The sequence below is a fragment of the Crocodylus siamensis genome, chromosome 1, assembly GCF_052110815.1.
Source record: "Crocodylus siamensis isolate JL-2025a chromosome 1, ASM5211081v1, whole genome shotgun sequence".
In the NCBI taxonomy this organism is placed as follows: Eukaryota; Metazoa; Chordata; order Crocodylia; family Crocodylidae; genus Crocodylus; species Crocodylus siamensis.
Window position 1 is genome coordinate 211,053,771 of NC_143395.1, and position 17,636 is coordinate 211,071,406.

General features: G+C 49.9%; 1 protein-coding gene across 1 annotated transcript; it reads left to right on the forward strand.

The window, feature by feature from the left end:
- Positions 1-17,169, forward strand: CLSTN3 (calsyntenin 3). The gene is made up of 18 exons (XM_090055608.1): positions 1-201; positions 2,755-2,877; positions 3,994-4,189; positions 4,736-4,944; positions 5,382-5,531; positions 6,386-6,571; positions 7,023-7,292; positions 7,670-7,782; positions 7,864-8,026; positions 9,126-9,182; positions 9,908-10,065; positions 10,253-10,401; positions 10,968-11,194; positions 12,351-12,521; positions 13,123-13,268; positions 13,352-13,487; positions 15,698-15,915; positions 16,014-17,169. The coding sequence occupies exons 1-18, from the start codon at positions 117-119 to the stop codon at positions 16,194-16,196; spliced, it is 2,940 nt and encodes a 979-aa protein (XP_089911734.1). The 5' UTR covers positions 1-116; the 3' UTR covers positions 16,197-17,169.
- The last annotated feature ends 467 nt before the right edge of the window (positions 17,170-17,636 follow it).

Below are 17,636 nucleotides of genomic sequence, written 5' to 3' on the forward strand. Positions count from 1 at the left end.
CATGCTGCAGCAGAGGAGGGCTGGGCCGGGCCGGGCCGGGCTGGGCTGGGCTGCCGGGAGCCGAGCGCCTGCCAGGCGCTGTCCGTCCCTGCAGCCGCCTGGGACCGGGTGCCAGCATGGGCTGCCCGCAGCCCCTCGCCGCCCTGCTGCTCGCCCTGCTCTGCCTCTGCGCCCTGCTGCCCGCCGGCTCCTGCAACAAAGGTGAGCGCGGGCAGAGCAGAGGCGTGGGCTGGGGTCCCCGGGATGCCCGCCTCCCGCCTGCCCAGGCTTCCCACTCGTGTCCAAAACGACGCGCCGCTGCTCTCCCTCCTCCGCCGGGCTCCCGCCGCCCCTTGCAACTTCCCCCATCTCTCCGGTCCCAGGCTTGTGTCGGAGGGGCTCTCTGTGCCCCTTGCTTTTCTCCTGCCTCCCGACCACTGTCTCCTGTCCGCACCGCTCTGTTCTAGCTCTTTCTCACGCGGGCACCCTCGCCTGTTCTCTCTCTCCCTCTTCCTCCCCGATTCCCTCCATGTGTTGCCACCTGCTTCCCTTCCCCCGTAGCTTTCTTCCTATGCCACCATCAGAGGTAAAATGATGTATGTGTGGGTCCTCTTCACTTCTCTCTAATCCCCAGACCTAGGGCTGGCCCTCCCCATCACACCAGATTTGCCTGTCCAGCTAGCATCTGTTTGTCACCAGCCCTATGGAGAAATGTTTAATCTCTGGGAGCTGGATAGAGGGGCAAAAGTCTTTTCTGCACTGAATATGGGGCCACCAGCCCGATGGCTCATATATTCTGAGCACGGAGATTGTTGTTCAAACACGCGTAAGTGAGGGAGTGAGATGTAGGTTACTAGATCTATGGCTGTAGGCACAGATGCAGGAGAATTATTCTGAGGGACGTGGAGAGACAGAATGATTTTGGAGGGTGGAGAGCTCTACAGACTTACAGGGGCGGCGGTGGAGGAAGGGATGTCTTGGATAGAGCATCATGTTTGGGGGAGGTAGATTTGGCTCTGGGAGTTGACCGTGGGTTCACAGCTGTGGAAGGGTCGGTTCTGGAGAGGGGAAATATACTATATTACTGTACTGCGGTAGCACCTAAGAGGCCAATCCTGGATCAGGGCTACCTTGTCCCAGGTGTTTTCTGTTTCCCCTGTGGACAGCACTGTCTGAATCATGCACCCACCTTTGACAAGCAGCTTATATCTCCCAGCTTTTATCTCCACCTGTGCCTTCTGGAGATAGCCCAGAGACCTTCCCTGATCCTGCGAACCTCCCCCTCTTCCCAGATCACCCCAGTGCCTTCCAAATGACAGATGGATGCAGCAAAGGATTTATCCCTCTGACACCGGCTTGTTGCCCCAGCAACAAGACGTACCTGGCATTTATAACCATCGATTTTCACCTCAATATAAACCAGAATCCGGCACAAGGAGCAATGAAGGGGGGGGCTCTACTGTGAGGGGGGAGTGTGGGTCTTCGTACATAGGAAGGGGTTCCTTCTGCATACTGATAAGAATAAAAGGACAATGGATGTTACTCTGGATTTTCTACACAATGCAATGTTAATCCTAATCAATATGGCGAGATATAACTCTCAACCCACAGCCTGCTCTGCTGTGCCAGGCTGTGTCTCTCTGCATACAGCCCTTCTGATGCATCTCAGTCCTAACCTGCACCCTGGCCTACTGTCCCAGTTGTAGGCTTTCTGCTCCCAGCTCCAGTGATGCACCTCAATCCCAATTTGTTTAAATGTGTGTAGCTGGCTTTGCCAGGGACATGTTGCCTCCAGATCTTGATGCCCCAGTGTTGTGCTAGGGGGTGCTCTGCTGCAGGAAAAGAATCCTCATATTGGAAGTCATGCCCTTGATCTGAAAGGCTGTGCACCCCCATTCCCCAGCCCCACTACGCCCAGGCCATGTAGTCAGAGCATTGCCTGGTTGTAATGAATCTTTGTCTCCATGGAGAGGGTTGTTAGATGGGGGATGGAGGCTGCAACTAGGCCATTGCAATATAATCCTTGAAACCCATTTAGTAGAGATTGGACCGGGGGAGGGGGTGTCAATTTGTAACGATTTTCCTTCTCTCTCCAACTCCCTCCCACCTTCTTTCTCTCTTTCCCTGCCCTAGAGCCTGTGTGATAAAGATTAATTTGCTATTTCTGGGCCTGTGACATTTTTCATAGCCTCCTGCTGCCTTGATGCTGAGCCTGGCTGGGCTCCAACCAATGGGATTAGAATTTTGGGCAGTGAGCAGGGACCAAGGGTATGTGGGACCTGCCCTGGAGTCAGGGATGGAAGAGCAAGGTATTTAGAAATTGGGCCATGTGCATGGAGAGAGTGGCATGGTAGATATATTTATCTGGGCTCTAGTCCTTTGGAAGAGAACTATCAGGTGTGGTAAAGTTTCTCAGAGGAAACATCCAGTGGACCCTTAAATTATGACTTTATTGAGCCAGAATTATTGAATGTCTCCTTGGAATTTGACCCCTTTTGCAGCTTGAATGTTTCTCATGCTTTTCTCTGAGCTGCTTCTTGCCTGCCACTATCTTGCTGGCAAGGAAGAGCCCAGAAGAGAATGCATAATTTGGGGTGATGACTTATAAGAACCACAGAGACAAGGACAATTTTCAGCATGCTTCATAGTCCACCAGGATAGGGGTGGGTGTTCCCAGCCAGGATCTGGTATGGTATCATGCTCTTTCTCTGACAAATACGTCTCTGGGGTTAATAATTTTCTCTACCCCATCCCTGTACTCCAAATACCTCACAGCAAACAAGCACAAACCCTGGATTGAAGCTGAGTACCAGGGCATTGTCATGGAGAATGATAACACCGTCTTGCTCAACCCACCACTCTTTGCCCTGGACAAGGATGCTCCGCTGCGCTATGCAGGTATGTGGGTAATGGGTTTGTGGGGAAGGAGTCAGGGAGGAGAGACTCGGGTCATCAGTGCTGGACCATGGCTAAAACCAGGGAATGATAGCTTTACACCACCTCTGAACTACATCTTAGGTGGAAGCCCTCAGCAAAGGGTAGAGCAGCCATTGGCCCAGTTCATTAGCCAAATCTGGGGTTCTGCAGGTGTTTTCAGCTAGGAGAAAAAATTGAGATTGAAGCCAGGGATTTCTGTAATGCAAACCTATTGACTTACAAAGAATGCAGACAAACTCCTGTTTCCTTGGACACAATAGGAATCAGACAGGGAGGGACTATTAGCAGCTCCAAGCCCTTTTCAACAAGCCTTCCATTCTGAAAGGTCTGTCTAGGCTTTTCTCAGGATCCCATTTGCAGTGCCTGCCTAGGCTGTGTTGGGTGCTTCTGCACTGCCGTCTCTCAGTTTATCTGGGAGGAGGATGCAGCACTTAAGGCTCTACCTTGGGGCTCAGGGGGCCCCAGGTTTCATCCCCTACTGTGTTGCACTCTTCCTGTGTGACCCTGGGTGAGTCTCTGTGTTTCTTTCTCTGCTCTGTTCTGTCAGAGGGAGCACTGTCCTGCCTCATAAAGGTGCTGTGAGGAAAATGAATGAAAGCTTAGGAGGCGCTCAGGTGCTACAGCTGTGGAGCCTGTATAAGTACTAACAGTATGTAAACCAGCCCACAGTTTATGTAGTTTGCACTAGATATTTACAGATATGTCCTGTAACTGGGAAGGTGCAGTGGTTGGTCAGGATGCCTTCCCCCAGCAATGCCCATCATGGGCAGCACTTGTGGGGGGTGCTCTGTACCAATAATAGTACAGAGCTGAGGTAAAGAGACCCAGAGAACCAGGATTGTTCCCAAACTAGTACAGGAGGGCATGAAAATGGAGAAGGTGAGGGGTAAAGGAAGGAGGATGTATGTGAGATGGAATGAAAAGGTGGGAGGAGGAGGGGAAAGGGGGAGAAGGAGAAGATGGAGGGACTTAGGTATAGCATGATGGTGAAGGGCTGGGTGGCAAGGGAAGAGGAGTTCTTGATCTCCTCACCCGACTGTTTCTTTCTCCCCACTCCATTGCTGTCCTCTGTATCAGGTGAGATCTGTGGCTTTCGGATCCATGGGTCAGGGGTGCCGTTTGAAGCTGTGATTCTGGACAAAGCCACAGGCGAGGGGTTAATCCGAGCCAAGGAGCCAGTGGACTGTGAAGCACACAAAGAGCACACATTCACCATCCAAGCATATGACTGTGGAGAGGGACCTGACGGGACCAACACCAAGAAATCCCACAAGTGAGCCCAACTGGGGGGGTTGCAACGTGTTCCAGAAATCCAAGATGGAGCAGATTACACAAAGAGAAACAAAAGTGCTGTGGAAGTCCTTCCTTTCTTTGGTTGACAAGACCATCTCTGTAGCCTGGGTTTCCCCCTTGTTCTCTGATGTCAGAAATTTCCAACAATTAAAGTGTGCACTGGCTGTTGATAACTGAAGGGATTAAATGGAGCCAGGCCCCTTAAAATGAGGGACAGTTAAAGATATGAGAGCTAGTGCCCTGTGCTGTTGTACAGGCAGAAAGCCCAGATTATATTGCTGTTACTATTGCTGTTTTCCTTTCTGGAATTGGGAACTCCCTCTAGATCTGTGGTGCTATACAAGGACCCAGTTCCTATTTCCTGTCATTGTCTCTCATTCTGCAAAGGACAGGACCAAAGCTGTGCAATTTAGGGAACCATTCTTCTGTGTTGCCATGTAGAAGACCTACAAGACCTAAGTTTTTTTCCAATCTGGTCTCTTGCTCCTCAGTTAGTGCTGCTTATTCACCTATCTGTCTCCTTCAGGGCTACAGTCCATGTGCGGGTGAATGATGTGAATGAATTTGCTCCAGTCTTTGTGGAGAAGTTGTACCGGGTAGCAGTGACGGAGGGTAAACTGTATGACCGCATCCTGCGGGTGGAGGCCATCGATGGAGACTGCTCTCCACAGTACAGCCAGATCTGCTACTATGAGATCCTCACCCCTAACATCCCTTTCCTGATTGACAATGATGGTGAGACCCCACCCCTGGGCTCTGTGAGACTGCAGTGCATGCCACTTCCCAGGCCCAGCTTCACAGTCTCCTGCCACCTTTGCATGGCCTGTTCCCCCACCACATACCTGTGCTATGTGGAACTGGATCCCCTCTAGCAATCTGCCCTGGGGCAGAAACAGGAGAGATTTTGTTTCCAAAGGTGCAACTACATGCTACAGAGGAGGCATGAACATAGCACTGCATGAAGGCATGATTTTGGCTCTTCCTTGCTGTTATAATGAATCAAAAATAAGAGTGATTTTTTTTTTAAATGAAAATATTTATACTTTGTGTTTGTGTGGAGAGAACAGGAGCATTCCTCCTTCTCACTGACCCCCTCCCTTCTTTTTCTTTCTTTTTTACTTGCTCTTTGTGTGTCTCTCTGCTCTGATAAACCCTCAGTCTCTCTTCACCAGGGAACATTGAGAACACAGAGAAGCTGCAGTACAGTGGAGAGCGCCTCTACAAGTTTACAGTGACAGCTTACGACTGTGGCAAGAAACGGGCATCTGATGATGCCGAAGTGGAAATCCAAGTGAAGCCAACCTGCAAGCCCAGCTGGCAGGGTACAGAGCCTTCTGTTATGCTTAACTCTGCCCTCTGCTGTTCTTCACCCTCTGACCCCTCTAATCGTGGCCTCACCCCTCTCACATCTGGCTTCTCCTACCATTGCCCACCCAGTCCCTCTCCTCTTGTTCCCTCCCATCTCACACCCTAAATCTCTGCACCTACACGCTCCTTCCATCTCCCCTAACTCATGCAGACCTGCATCTTAATCTGTCCTGGTGGTATCAAAACCCTAACTCCTGACTTTTTACCTTGCTTACCAAATACCTTCAGGCAAATAGCTTATTGCAAATTTGAATGTATTTTCATATAGGTGCTTAAATCCAGGCACAATCCATCAGATGCTTGTACCGTCATCATGTTACAAACTTTTTCAGTTATCAGGTCTGGTGTGTAGAGATGGTTGCCTGCATGATTGGTAAATTTCATGTGTCAGGTTCCATATATGATTTTTAAGTACTAACCAGTTGTATGTCATTATCTCAAGACATCCTGGCTTTTTTAGTTGTGCCATGTATCCACAGGTCTGGCTGAAGTCGGTAGGAGCTAGGGAGTTCAACATTGATGAAAGTCCAGCATGAGCTGACAAAAGACGTTACAAATCCAAGGATTTTGATAGTGCAGTGCCAGAGCTATAAACAAACAAAGTCCATGCTTTAATTTCTTGTGAAAACTGCCCCTTCAGTGATCCCAGCATCAGAAAACCCACTGGATGCATTAATCTTTTTTTTTCAGTCTAGAAAGGCCCAACATCTGTTATTCCCAGGGAAAGATAGATGTGGCTGGTACATGCTGGGCCTCTTGGCTTTGGAAGGTCCTAAGCAAGACTGGGTTCCTTTTTTGTCCCTGACAGGTTGGAACAAGCGGATTGAGTACACTCCAGGTGCAGGAAGCCTGGCACTGTTTCCCAGCATTCACCTGGAGACCTGCGATGAGCCACTGTGGAACATCCAGGCCACAGTGGAGCTCCAGACTAACCACGTGGCCAAGGGCTGTGACCGTGACAACTACTCTGAGAAGTCACTGCGCAAACTCTGCGGTGCGTATTGCTTCCTCACCTCGGGAAGCGAGGAGATAATACCCTGTGCTACCCCAGCTCAACAGGAGCCACAACAACATCCAAGGCAATTTGCTCCCACCAAGGGAGCCACATGGACATAGTCCTTGTATCTTTAGTACCCCCTTCAGATACCTCTGAAGTTCCTGCCCTGGGGGAAGGTCACTGGGACCTCCCTCAATATGGAGAGGCGTTTTGGGAATGGCCTCTGCATCCTGCTCTGCTGAAGGAGCCTTTGGCAGTTCCTTCATTTCTTTCCCTTTCTAGTGAAGCAGGCAGCTATCCCCCACTGTCCTGAGTGAAGCACAGGGAGCCCCTGTGCATCCTCAGTTGCCCCCTGTGCACATCCATCCTCCAGACAGATCCCACGGAGCCCCTCGAGTGCCACATTCATTTGATGCCATCCATGTCTCTCTTTACTATTCTGTGGTAGGTGCTGCCTCAGGAGAGATTGACCTGCTGCCTGTGCCCAGCCCCACAGCCAACTGGACTGCACGACTCTCTGTGCATTACAGCCAGGACAGCAGCCTCATCTACTGGTTCAATGGCAGCCAGGCAGCACAGGTGCCTATGGTCAATGGAGTGGGTGCCCATGAGGGGCTGAGTGACCATTTTACCCTGTCGTTATGGATGAAACATGCTGTGACACCTGGCAAAGGCAAGAAGGAAGAGGAGACAGTGATCTGCAGTACAGTGCAGAGTGGTGAGATATATCCCTGGGGACAAATCCCTGTCCTTCGTGGCTGACTTTCCTACCCCCAGGGAACCCTACTTCCAGAATAGACCCTCCTTCCAGCTGGGAATCTGTTCCCTGTTCTGGAACAGACTATCCAATCCTGTGAGGGTGCTCTCCCTACTCCCTTTCCCCCGCTAGTCAGGGTCCCATCATGAGTCTTGGGAACAATCTGTCTTCTCATGAGCATGGTGCAGGGTCACAGCAGTATGAATGGTTTCTTCCTGGTGTGGCTGGATCCCTCTCCTCAGGCCAACCAAGCTGTCTGAGGGCCAAGAGGAGTTGGCTTAAAGGATTCCTCTTTAGTGAATACATCTTTCGTCATGTGCCTTGTCTTGCCTTGGCAGAGGATGGCTACTCGCACTACTCTTTGGCTGTGCATGGTTGTCGAATTGCTTTTCTCTACTGGCCGTTGCTGGAGAGTTCAAGACCTGTCAAGTTCCTCTGGAAACTGGAGCAGGTGAAAAAAATATTACTTTCTCTTTTAGTCTCTCCCTGTTTCTTCCCTTCTCTCACTGATCTGGATTTCTGTTTGTTGCAGGTCTGTGATGATGAATGGCATCATTATGCCCTCAACTTGGAGTTCCCAACAGTCACGCTCTATGTTGATGGTGTCTCCTATGACCCTGCCCTCATCCATGACAATGGCCTCATCCATCCTCCCAGGCAAGAACCTTCACTCGTGATTGGAGCCTGCTGGGCTGGTGAGTGTCTGCAGTTCCCATCCCTGTGCCCCTACACCTTTCTTCCTCTTCTCTCCCTCTCTCTCTCTCTCTCTCCCCGCTTCCCCACCAATGAATGGAGTAAAGGGGTGGGTTGAAGGGGAAGGCTCAAAACAAAATGTGCCTAATGCTGTGCAATTGCTAATGTAATAAGAAAACTATGGCCAGCTCACAAGGCATCCATAGCACCAAAACCAATATAATCCATTCACTCTATCAGCCCTCTCATGGGTTGTCTCAGCGGTGACTCAGCCAGCCATGCCAACAGCAACCCAGTGAATAATGGCAATAAAATAATCAGCTTTTGCACAAGCCCTTGGATGAATCCCATCTAAGCAATTCCTCAGTAGGAGTCCAGTTTCTGCAGCCTGTTCTTGTCTTGGTCTCTCTACTGTGGGTTTATTGATATGGGCTGGTCTACCATTAGGAACTGAATGGAGATGCCTCAGGTCATTCTTAACAACCAGTGATTGTCAGATTGGGAAGTTTTGGCTGCAACAAACCAGGAGTCCACTAGGTACTGGTGCCATCACTTTCTCCAGTTCCCTCACTCACTCTACAAGGTAGATTTTAGTTCCTCTGTTTCAAGCCATCCAGAAATTCAGTTGCCATATAGATGCTTCACAGCTGATGCTACCAGCTGGGCCAGACACTTCTTGTAGTTACATTAGTCAGAAATGCTCCAGTGGCACAACGTCCTCTGACCATGTGCAGCAACAAGAACTGACTGCCCTGTAACATCCTCTTGATTAGCATCTAGTTTTCAAAGGGATAGGCCAAGTGGCATGAGAACCTGGCTGAGATCAATGAGAAACAAAACTGCTCAGTTCAATATTGTTGGAAGTAGGACAAATACCCCTGCTTTCACTTCCACCCCTGTCACTCAGGCTCTAGGTTTAGCCTTGTTTCTTAGCTTCTCTGGAACTGAAGGGCCTAGTGTTGAGCAAAATATCCCAGGGGTGTCTCTTTTTTTTCCTGACTAATGCTGCCTGTTCTGAATTCTCACCCTTTCCTGACCTTGCAACTGGCCAATTCCAGTGGGTGATGCTAAATCAATGGTATGAATGTCTTCCCTTTGCAGAGGAGAAAAACAAACAGAAAAGCAGAGGAAATGAGAACTCCACAGATACTGCGCAAGGTATGGAATTGGAGTGAGGCGGTTCACCCGCTTCACCACGCATGACTCTTATTCCCTTTTTGCACGGTGTTTGTCCCACTTGGCTCCCTTCCCTCCCCCATCTTCTCTAGAATGAAGGCCCTTGTTTTTTGGCAGTCTTTAGGCTGACATTTTATCTCTGTGGAGCATGAGAGGGCTGGTGGAAAGAACACAGTGCAGCTTGCTTTGGGGAGACTCAACTTGTTTGTTTTGTGAGAGGCAGATGTAAAATAGTGCTCACTGTTGGTCACCTGAAGTCAGTCTACGAGCACAATGATGACAAGAGAGAATACGACGGAGTGAGGCTGCTGCACCTGAGACTGTCTTCGGGGAATTCTACTTTCCAAATGCCCTCACAGGGACCACAGAGAGCAAAGCAAGAGGGGCCAGGGAAACTGTCCCTGTCAAGGGCTCTGGCTTGGCAGACATTTTTCTTGTTCTGTGTTCCTTAGTCTCTCCCTGTCTTGTCTGGGTTTCCCAGTCTCTCTCTTCCCCTCCACCCCCAACACATGTTCCTCTTAACCCTTCCTTTTGATTGTGATTGCTTTCTCATCCCACAATCCCCCTTGTCTCGGTCTTCCTGCTTTCCTTTCTCTCTGTCTCCCTCATGTTCTTCCTTTCCCTCTCTTTACTCCACTCCCTCTCTTTCTTTCTCTCTGCCCCCTGTCTCTGTCTCTCATGTCCTCCTCCTGCTGTGTTTCCCTTAGGAGACCCTCTGCCGATTCATCACTACTTCCACGGTTACTTGGCTGGCTTCACCGTGCGCCCCGGCAGCCTGGAGAGCCGGGAGGTGATTGAGTGCCTCTACGCTTGCCGTGAGGGGCTTGACTACAGTGACTTTGACAGCCTTGGCAAAGGGATGAAGGTATGCTTTCCCTTCCCCAGCTTGCATGACCCTCCTCTCCCCACCCCCTACTCGTCCCCTCAGGGTTTTGCCTGCTCTTGTCATGCCCCTGAATCTCCCTCTGTTCTTCCTTTGCATCTTCCTTAGCTACAAGTGTCAGTGTTCATCATGGAATACTAGGTTTTGTTCTTTCTTCTTCCCCTTATAGGTTCATGTCAACCCTTCCCAGTCCCTGCTCACTCTAGAAGGTGATGACGTAGAAACCTTCAACCATGCCATCCAGCATGTGGCTTACATGAACTCCTTGCGCTTTGCCACACCAGGAGTCCGCCCCCTCAAGCTCACCACCACAGTCAAGTGAGTGGAGAACCTCTCTTATCAGGACCTTCAGCTAGGCAGGCCTGTTGGGATGGTTCTCTTGCAGTGTTTAGATCTCTCTTGGCTGCTTGTTACAATTACAAGCAACACTTTCTGCCAAACGCTGGCTTATCATTTGGTTCCTTTTGTTGTTCTTTAGTTTCAGGTTGATGCTGTCCAGTGCACAGGGATATACTGGGGTGGAAAAAAAGAATCTGTGAACACCTGCCTTGGTGTCTTGGGGGGGTGGTACAGATGCCCAATCAGGGCTCCTGGTTATTATCAGTACAACCCAGTTCACTCACATTGGTCTTGCTTCTACCTGTGAAGTGGGGCTCATGGTAATATTACGGTGCCACTCACTGCTGGGACAATTGTTTGCCCAAAACACAATGATGTGATTCCCAGAGCATGGCTGTCCAGAACACAGGGGGCTGTGGGGAAGTAATTAAAAGGTGGCTGTCATGGGATCAGCCATGACTTGTGGGGGCAGCACTGAAAGGGAGAGATGCTCCCCCTAAGACAGAAAAGGCTGAGACAGGTTCCCTCCTTTCCCCTTCTGTCAGGTGCTTCAGTGAGGAGTCCTGTGTGTCCATCCCTGATGTGGAAGGCTACGTTGTGGTGCTGCAGCCTGATGCCCCCCAGATTCTGCTAAGCGGCAATGCCCACTTTGCTCGTCCTGCATCAGACTTTGAGAGCCCTGATGGAGTTGCCCTGTTCCCCAGCCTCCAGATCACCTGCTCTGTCTCTCACCAGGTGGAAGCCAAGAAGGATGAGAGCTGGCATGGCACAGGTGAGCAGGATACGAGGAAAAATAAGTTGTTCACGAGCAGGAAGTGAGATAACATAGCAGGGAGTGAGGTTACTTAGAAATTGGGAGTGATGTTCAAAGAACGGATTATTTTGCTCAGAATTTGAAAGGCGAGGTGCTCAGAAGCAGGATGCTGGGTTCTTCTCTACAGTACCATTTTTTTCCATATTCCTTTCCCAGTTTTCTGCCTTGTATCTCTTCCCACACTTTTGCCTTTCCCTTCAACAGAATCAAACACCTTACATTTTTCCTCTGCCACTCCCTACCACTGAACCCACTCGGTCTCCTCTAACTTATCTGTAGTTCTCTCCTGCTTCCAACATTCCCCTGCCACACTTCATCCCCTTTTAGGTCACCCATTCCCCTGTATTTCCCAATCTTTTCAACACCTTGCCCTCAGCTTCTTCTCACAACCCTCCCAGGTTCCCTTCCTGCACATCTTTCAGTCTCCTCCTCTACTTCTCAAGTTCTCTTCTAGTGCTCACATTTCTCACTTTGCTCACCAATTCCTGTTAAACCCCCAAAGCAACAGTCATCTTTCTTGAGGGCAGCTTCACTTTAGCTTTATTCTACATAAGAGGAATTAGTCTTTGTTACTGGGGGCGTTCTCACTTTCCCCATGCAGGAGGGGCTAGCTTGTCTGAGGGAGGGATGGTTTTAGTTGTCCTAAAAACAACGAGGTATGACTAAGAGATCATTTAAAAGACTGCTGCTAGCAACTTTGGGATTTTGGGGATACTTCGTGCCTGAGACTTGTGACACAATTGTGAGAGTCAGCAATGATGCTGTATCATCAGGACTGTTAGAGGCGAGATGTGCTGTTACTAAAAATCCCCAAGGTGGCGCATTGTCAGAACACGAAGCAAGCAGAAATAGTGTAACTAAGAATAGGAAGTGACAACCCTATCAGCAAATAACAACTTTACAGACAGAAAGCGATTCCATGCAAAACGTGAAGCAACAGGTTGTGCTGCACAATGGCATTGTGTAGTACAGATTTAACATGGATGAGTTCTTTCTTGTATTAAGCCAGTGTTGCCTACTCTCCCCATTCTGATCAGTGGCCTTGCTTTTTTGGTCTTTTTGACCCGTGGCTGTCTGTCTCCTTCACCCTGTCCCTTCTGTCTGTCCATCTCAGTGACCGACACACGCATGTCAGATGAGATTGTACACAACCTGGATGGCTGTGAAATCTCACTGGTGGGAGATGACCTGGACCCAGAAAGGGAGTTCCTACTTCTGGATGGGTCCACCCTACAGCAGCGGGGTTTGGATCTCATCAACACTTCTGCCTACCTCACCATTGCAGGTAAACCTTGGGCAGGGCTCCTGCCTCTACCTCCTCCCTTTCCTGTCAAACACTGCTGGGCCAATTGTTTGCCAGATGTTAGTGAGGGAGAAGTCTCTGCATAGCTCTTGAGTGCAGAGTAGGGTGTCCTCATTCCTGGGTGTCCTGAATGATGTATACTTTGAGGCAATGACATCCCAGGTTCAAGGAACTAGAGTATGCTCAATGAGCTCCTTTGTTTTGACTTAGTTTCACTTTATTCTTCATAGTTTTCTCTTTCCCTTTGTGGTTTGCATCTCAGAAGCCAGCAGTGTTCTGCTTCATCTTCCTGGGTTTTGCTTGATGTTGCTGGTTGTGTGTAGGTGGGATTCCTAGTATGGATTAGGAACCTAATGGCCACTGCTAATCCTTCCTCTCCAGGAGCATTTGTAACAGCTGTCAGGGGCTTCACAGGGCTTTCAGGGGCCTTTCAGGGAAGAGCCACCCCTAAGCAGATTCCTTCTCCAAGCCTTTCTTTAGGCTTCCCCACAGCTCTTAGACTCAACAGGAATGCATCAACAGGAGCTGTGGCATTTGGAAGTGGGAGCTCCCTTGCCACAGACCTGACTCTTCTGACTCCCAGGTGTGGAGAGCATTGCAGTGTATGAGGAGATCCTTCACCAGGTCTCATATCACATTCGCCATGGCGCTGCCCTCTATGAAAGAAAGTTCCGCCTTTCCTGCACGGAAATGAATGGGCGCTACTCCAGCAACGAGTTTACTGTTGAGGTACAAGGGCCCTGTGCATGCACATGTGGGAGAGCTGTGTTACAGTGAATATGAAGACAAATTCCTCTCTTGTCCTCCCACAGGTGAATGTGCTGCACAACATGAACTGGGCTGCTCATCCTAACCACATCCTCAGCTCTCAGCAGCTCATGCACCGAGGTCACCATCTACCCTCAGAGCTATCTGGGCACAGCTTGGCCAATGTCCACCGCAACTCCAGTATGTAACCCTGCTGCTGCCTTGCAAGGGCCTTCAAGCAGAATTGCTCAGACACCTGCATTTCATGCTGACCCCAGAGCTAGGAGACACTGCATTGCAGGAAATGGCATGGATCAAGGGTTGGCCGCCTATAGCCACGGAGCCATTTGATCTGGCCTGTGGACATAGGGTTTTTGGCAGCAGTGGCTTGCCCATGCTGCCTGGCGCCTACTCACCTGTCCACCCCTGACCTGAATTGGGTCAATCCAGCCCACAGTCTCAAAAACTTGCCAACTGCTGGTATAGATGGCTTATTAGGGGTGGGCTCTCTTTGAAATCAGCATTAGCCCTAGCACCTCAGAGTGGTCCTATAGTAGACATGGGCTCATGATGAAACATGAAACCAACATACTGGATGGTTCTTTGTCACCAGTCCCTTGGGTCAGGCTATTAATTCTGAAATCCTGGTAAAACTTTGTATCTGGAAGCCAGAAAGAAGATCCCTGAGTTCCACCCCAGCCCTACAGTTTCAGGTATGCAGATAGCTCTCTCTGGCTTCTTATTCCACGCAGTTATTTTTGAGCAGCCCAAACCAGAAATGTCTACATTTGAATTTTGGGTGAAGCAGTCCCCATACTGTCATTGTGCCGTGTGTGGAGCAAGGGTCAGCAACCTGGTCTGCAGAGCCAGTGGATTTCACACGTGGAGCAGAAGCTTTGGTAGCAGGGGGCCTTGGCATTTACAGATTCACCTGCACTGCAGTATGGTTGAGTGAAGGGGAGCTTTGCCCTGGCAGTGCTGCAGCTGGGTGGCAGGGAGATGCAACAGCAAGCAGCAGTGGCAGTAGCAGGGTCCTAGCACCAGCCCATCTCAGACTTGAGCTAGGCCAAAGCATTGCTGATGGCTGGTGTAGAGCACTTGGAAGCTTTTATCTGCCAGAAACAAAGAAAAGTAGAGTTGTGGGCTGATGCTGCCACATTTTGTGTGACCTAGAAAAGCTGCATATTAACACAGATCCTGAGAGACAGCATAGTGTGGGGGCCAGAAACAAAAGAGCAGAATCAAGGCTCAGGCTGCTAAGAAACAACTGCTGGGACTAGGTAGTCATCAGTAAGAATGAGGAAAGAGTTCCATGAAACAAGGGGGCTACAGAGATGGTGGCTCTGGCTTCTACAGTGGGAGTTGGTGGAGGCAAGGAGGAATGGGTTGGAGAGCAAATCAGCAACCCATTGGATATACCCCATCTACTTTATCCTTACTTTCCATTGGCAGTGTGGCACAAAGCGAGGCCATTTGACCACTGGAAGATTCCCCTTGCATTAAGGAGTCACTGGAAGGGACATGGAACTGTCAGAGTGACCCCTGCATTGATCCCAGCCCTTGGCTAGGCTGTCCCGGTTCCTGGTCCTGTAACTGCTCTACAGGGGCAGGGACAGTTGCTACAAGACTGTCCCAGTTTGTACTCTGTCTTCAAACTATCTCTGTAGTTTTAGCTTTACCTCTGCCCCTCCCTCCTTCAGGTGAGTCCAGTGGAGCCAGATTGGAGAACTGGCCTTTAAGTTGGTAATAGTGGATGAAGCGAGTCTGCAGAGAGTTTCAGTAAAGGACTGTGGGGGTCAGGACAGAGACCAAAGAGGGAGGGAAATTGGGGTAAGGCTGAGAGGGCCCATGAGAAAACCAAAGCTTATCTGTGCAGAGGCTGTGGAAGGAACTAAGGACCACTGCAAGCCTCTCCAGCTTCAAGAACAAAACATTATTTTAAGCTTGCCTTTAATACACTTCTATGTAGAACCATCCTCCACCTACCCTTATACTCCCTTTCCCCATAAAAAGCTAAACCCTGCAAAATACAATGCTTCATGGCATGCATTTCTCCCCCAGTGGAGAGGATGAAAGAACAAACACCAGGTGCCAGGTGAATTGCAACCTTCTGAGGCACTAGGTGTTCATGAGGGTTGGTGGTCATGCATTGTAGGACCCCAGAAGGAACCAGACAGCAGGCTCGGCACATACATTATCCAGGGGTAGCTAGCAAGGATGAGATGCTGAGTAGGAAGCCCAGAACTGGACCTGCAGAAAGGCAAGGAAGAGCTAAGTCCAAATTCTTGCCCTGAGAACTCCCACAAGCCTCCCTGATGGCCTTGGCCTCTTAGGCCTAAACTTAAGGCAGACTGGGAACATGTGTTTACTTGATACCTGTAACGTGTTGCTTGTCTGCCCTTCTCCCACAGTGGTCCCCAGTGCTGCCACTATCATCATTGTGGTGTGTGTGGGCTTCTTGGCGCTCATGGTAATCCTGGGCATCCTACGTATCCACTCTCTGCATCGCCGGGGGGTTGGACATGAGGCCCCAGGGGCCACCACAGGGGGCCAGATGGGAGCCAGCACCAAGGAAAGTGATATGTTCTGGGATGATTCATCCCTCACCATCATTGTCAACCCTATGGAGGTGAGAAGGGGAGCAGAGATGGGAAGCAGGGCTGGCATCTGAGTGGAGACTGAAGCTCTAGTGCTCTTCACTTACCCTCATGAATGATCTCTTTGCAGTCATACCAGAGCTGCCAGGAGAGGACAGCAGGCAGCAGGGAGGCCAAAGTCAGCGAAGGAGCAATGAAAGATGATGACGATGAGGATGACAGCAGCGACTCAGATACACCCGACACCCCAGGCACTGATGATGCACATGACCGGTGCACCATGGGCAAAAGAGATGTCCCCCACTGTTACTAGGGGCCCTGCAGTGGAGGGAGAAGGGGAGGAGGATGCTAACCAGGTGGATTCCCCCAACTTGCAGCCTAGGGGGGAGGTGACAGCTTCTCCTGAGTCTTTCCCACTGTCCTTTTAATCTTGCCCTTATGCATATTTTCTCCCATTGTTTTTCATCTCCCTGCCCAACTTTTCCCTCTTCCTTGGCCATTTTCCCTGGGGGCACAGAGCCCAGCGAAAGGCACTTCGACCTTCCCACACTTGTGGGCCCCTCTTCCTGTGTGCTGCTCCCCAGAAAGGCAGGCTGGGACAGGGGAACTCTGAGCCTGCACGTTGATTCCAGGAAGGAACAGAGGGGAAAGATGCACTAGGAAAGGAGAGCCCAACAGAAGTGGCTGACTGAGCAGAGTCTGTCACACCCCCTGTGTATTATATATATTGTATATTTTTTCAATGTTGTTGTTCAAGGATTATTCTTGTTTGACGCACAACCTTCCCCGCTCTGCCAAAAAACACAAAAACCCAGCCCTCCCCAAACTCCCAACCGAACCCTGCAGCTTGTGTCGCTTTGTAAAATTGTCAATAAACCTAAAACAAACAAGTGAAGGACAGAGGAGGGAATGAAGCAGATTTTAAAATAAAAGGATTTAAAATAAAACAGCCATGGCCTCTGATTCTTCTTTGGGAGAGAGGAAGCAGAGAGGGTGCTTCAGGGTAGCTTAGTCTCACACAGCCTGGCCTGCCAGGCAAAAGAACATGATTTTCAGTTCTTTCAAATTAGCACATTCCAGTGCTATTTGCCTCCCTCAGCTGAGGTCACCCACTCAGTCAAAACAGGTCTTGATTGTCAAGAATCTGGCCCTGGTACAGAAAGCCTGGGGTGCTGGGAAAAGATCAGTCTAAAACAGTTCAAATACTTTAAAATACAGTCATTTTTCTGTAAGAAAAACCCTTTCCTTACACTCAGTGCATTAATTAAAAAAATCTTTATCTCTACTCCCTGTATTCACTATGACCGGGTCATTCACAGGCACAAGGATCCCAGGTCACAGTTACTAGCCCTAGTGTCACCATGCCTCCTGGTGGGGGGAATAGCAGAGAGGATGCTGCAGGTCCTTCCCTCCCCATGTTCCAGAACAGATCCAAGCAAGACAATGGACAAAGGAACACAAGCTGCCAACAGAGTTTTCCCACAGCAGGCTGTCCCCTTCTCAGCCCAAAGCCTCTCTTATTCCCCCATCATCTCCTGCAGTAATGGGGAAGGGGGTGCTGAGTTAACTGCTCAGCTGCTCAATGATTTTGGGGGGAGAGAGAAGGGAATGGCCATCTTTAATCCTCTAGAGTTTACGGATGCTGCCTGCTGATTACCTGAATGGAGGACTGTGCCATGGGATGCATAATCTGTCAATGAAACTTGAAGAGCTCCTTGAAAATGGACAACACATAAGCTTAAGAGTCTGCAGA

What these genes read in the sequence shown, in the direction of transcription:
- CLSTN3 (XM_090055608.1), top strand. Translation starts at nt 117, where the DNA reads ATGGGCTGCCCGCAGCCCCTCGCCGCCCTGCTGCTCGCCCTGCTCTGC. An exon ending in CTGCAGTACAGTGCAGAGTG is followed by an intron (nt 7,293 to 7,669) that starts GTGAGATATATC and finishes TTGCCTTGGCAG; the next exon opens with AGGATGGCTACTCGCACTAC. An exon ending in TCCTCTGGAAACTGGAGCAG is followed by an intron (nt 7,783 to 7,863) that starts GTGAAAAAAATA and finishes TGTTTGTTGCAG; the next exon opens with GTCTGTGATGATGAATGGCA.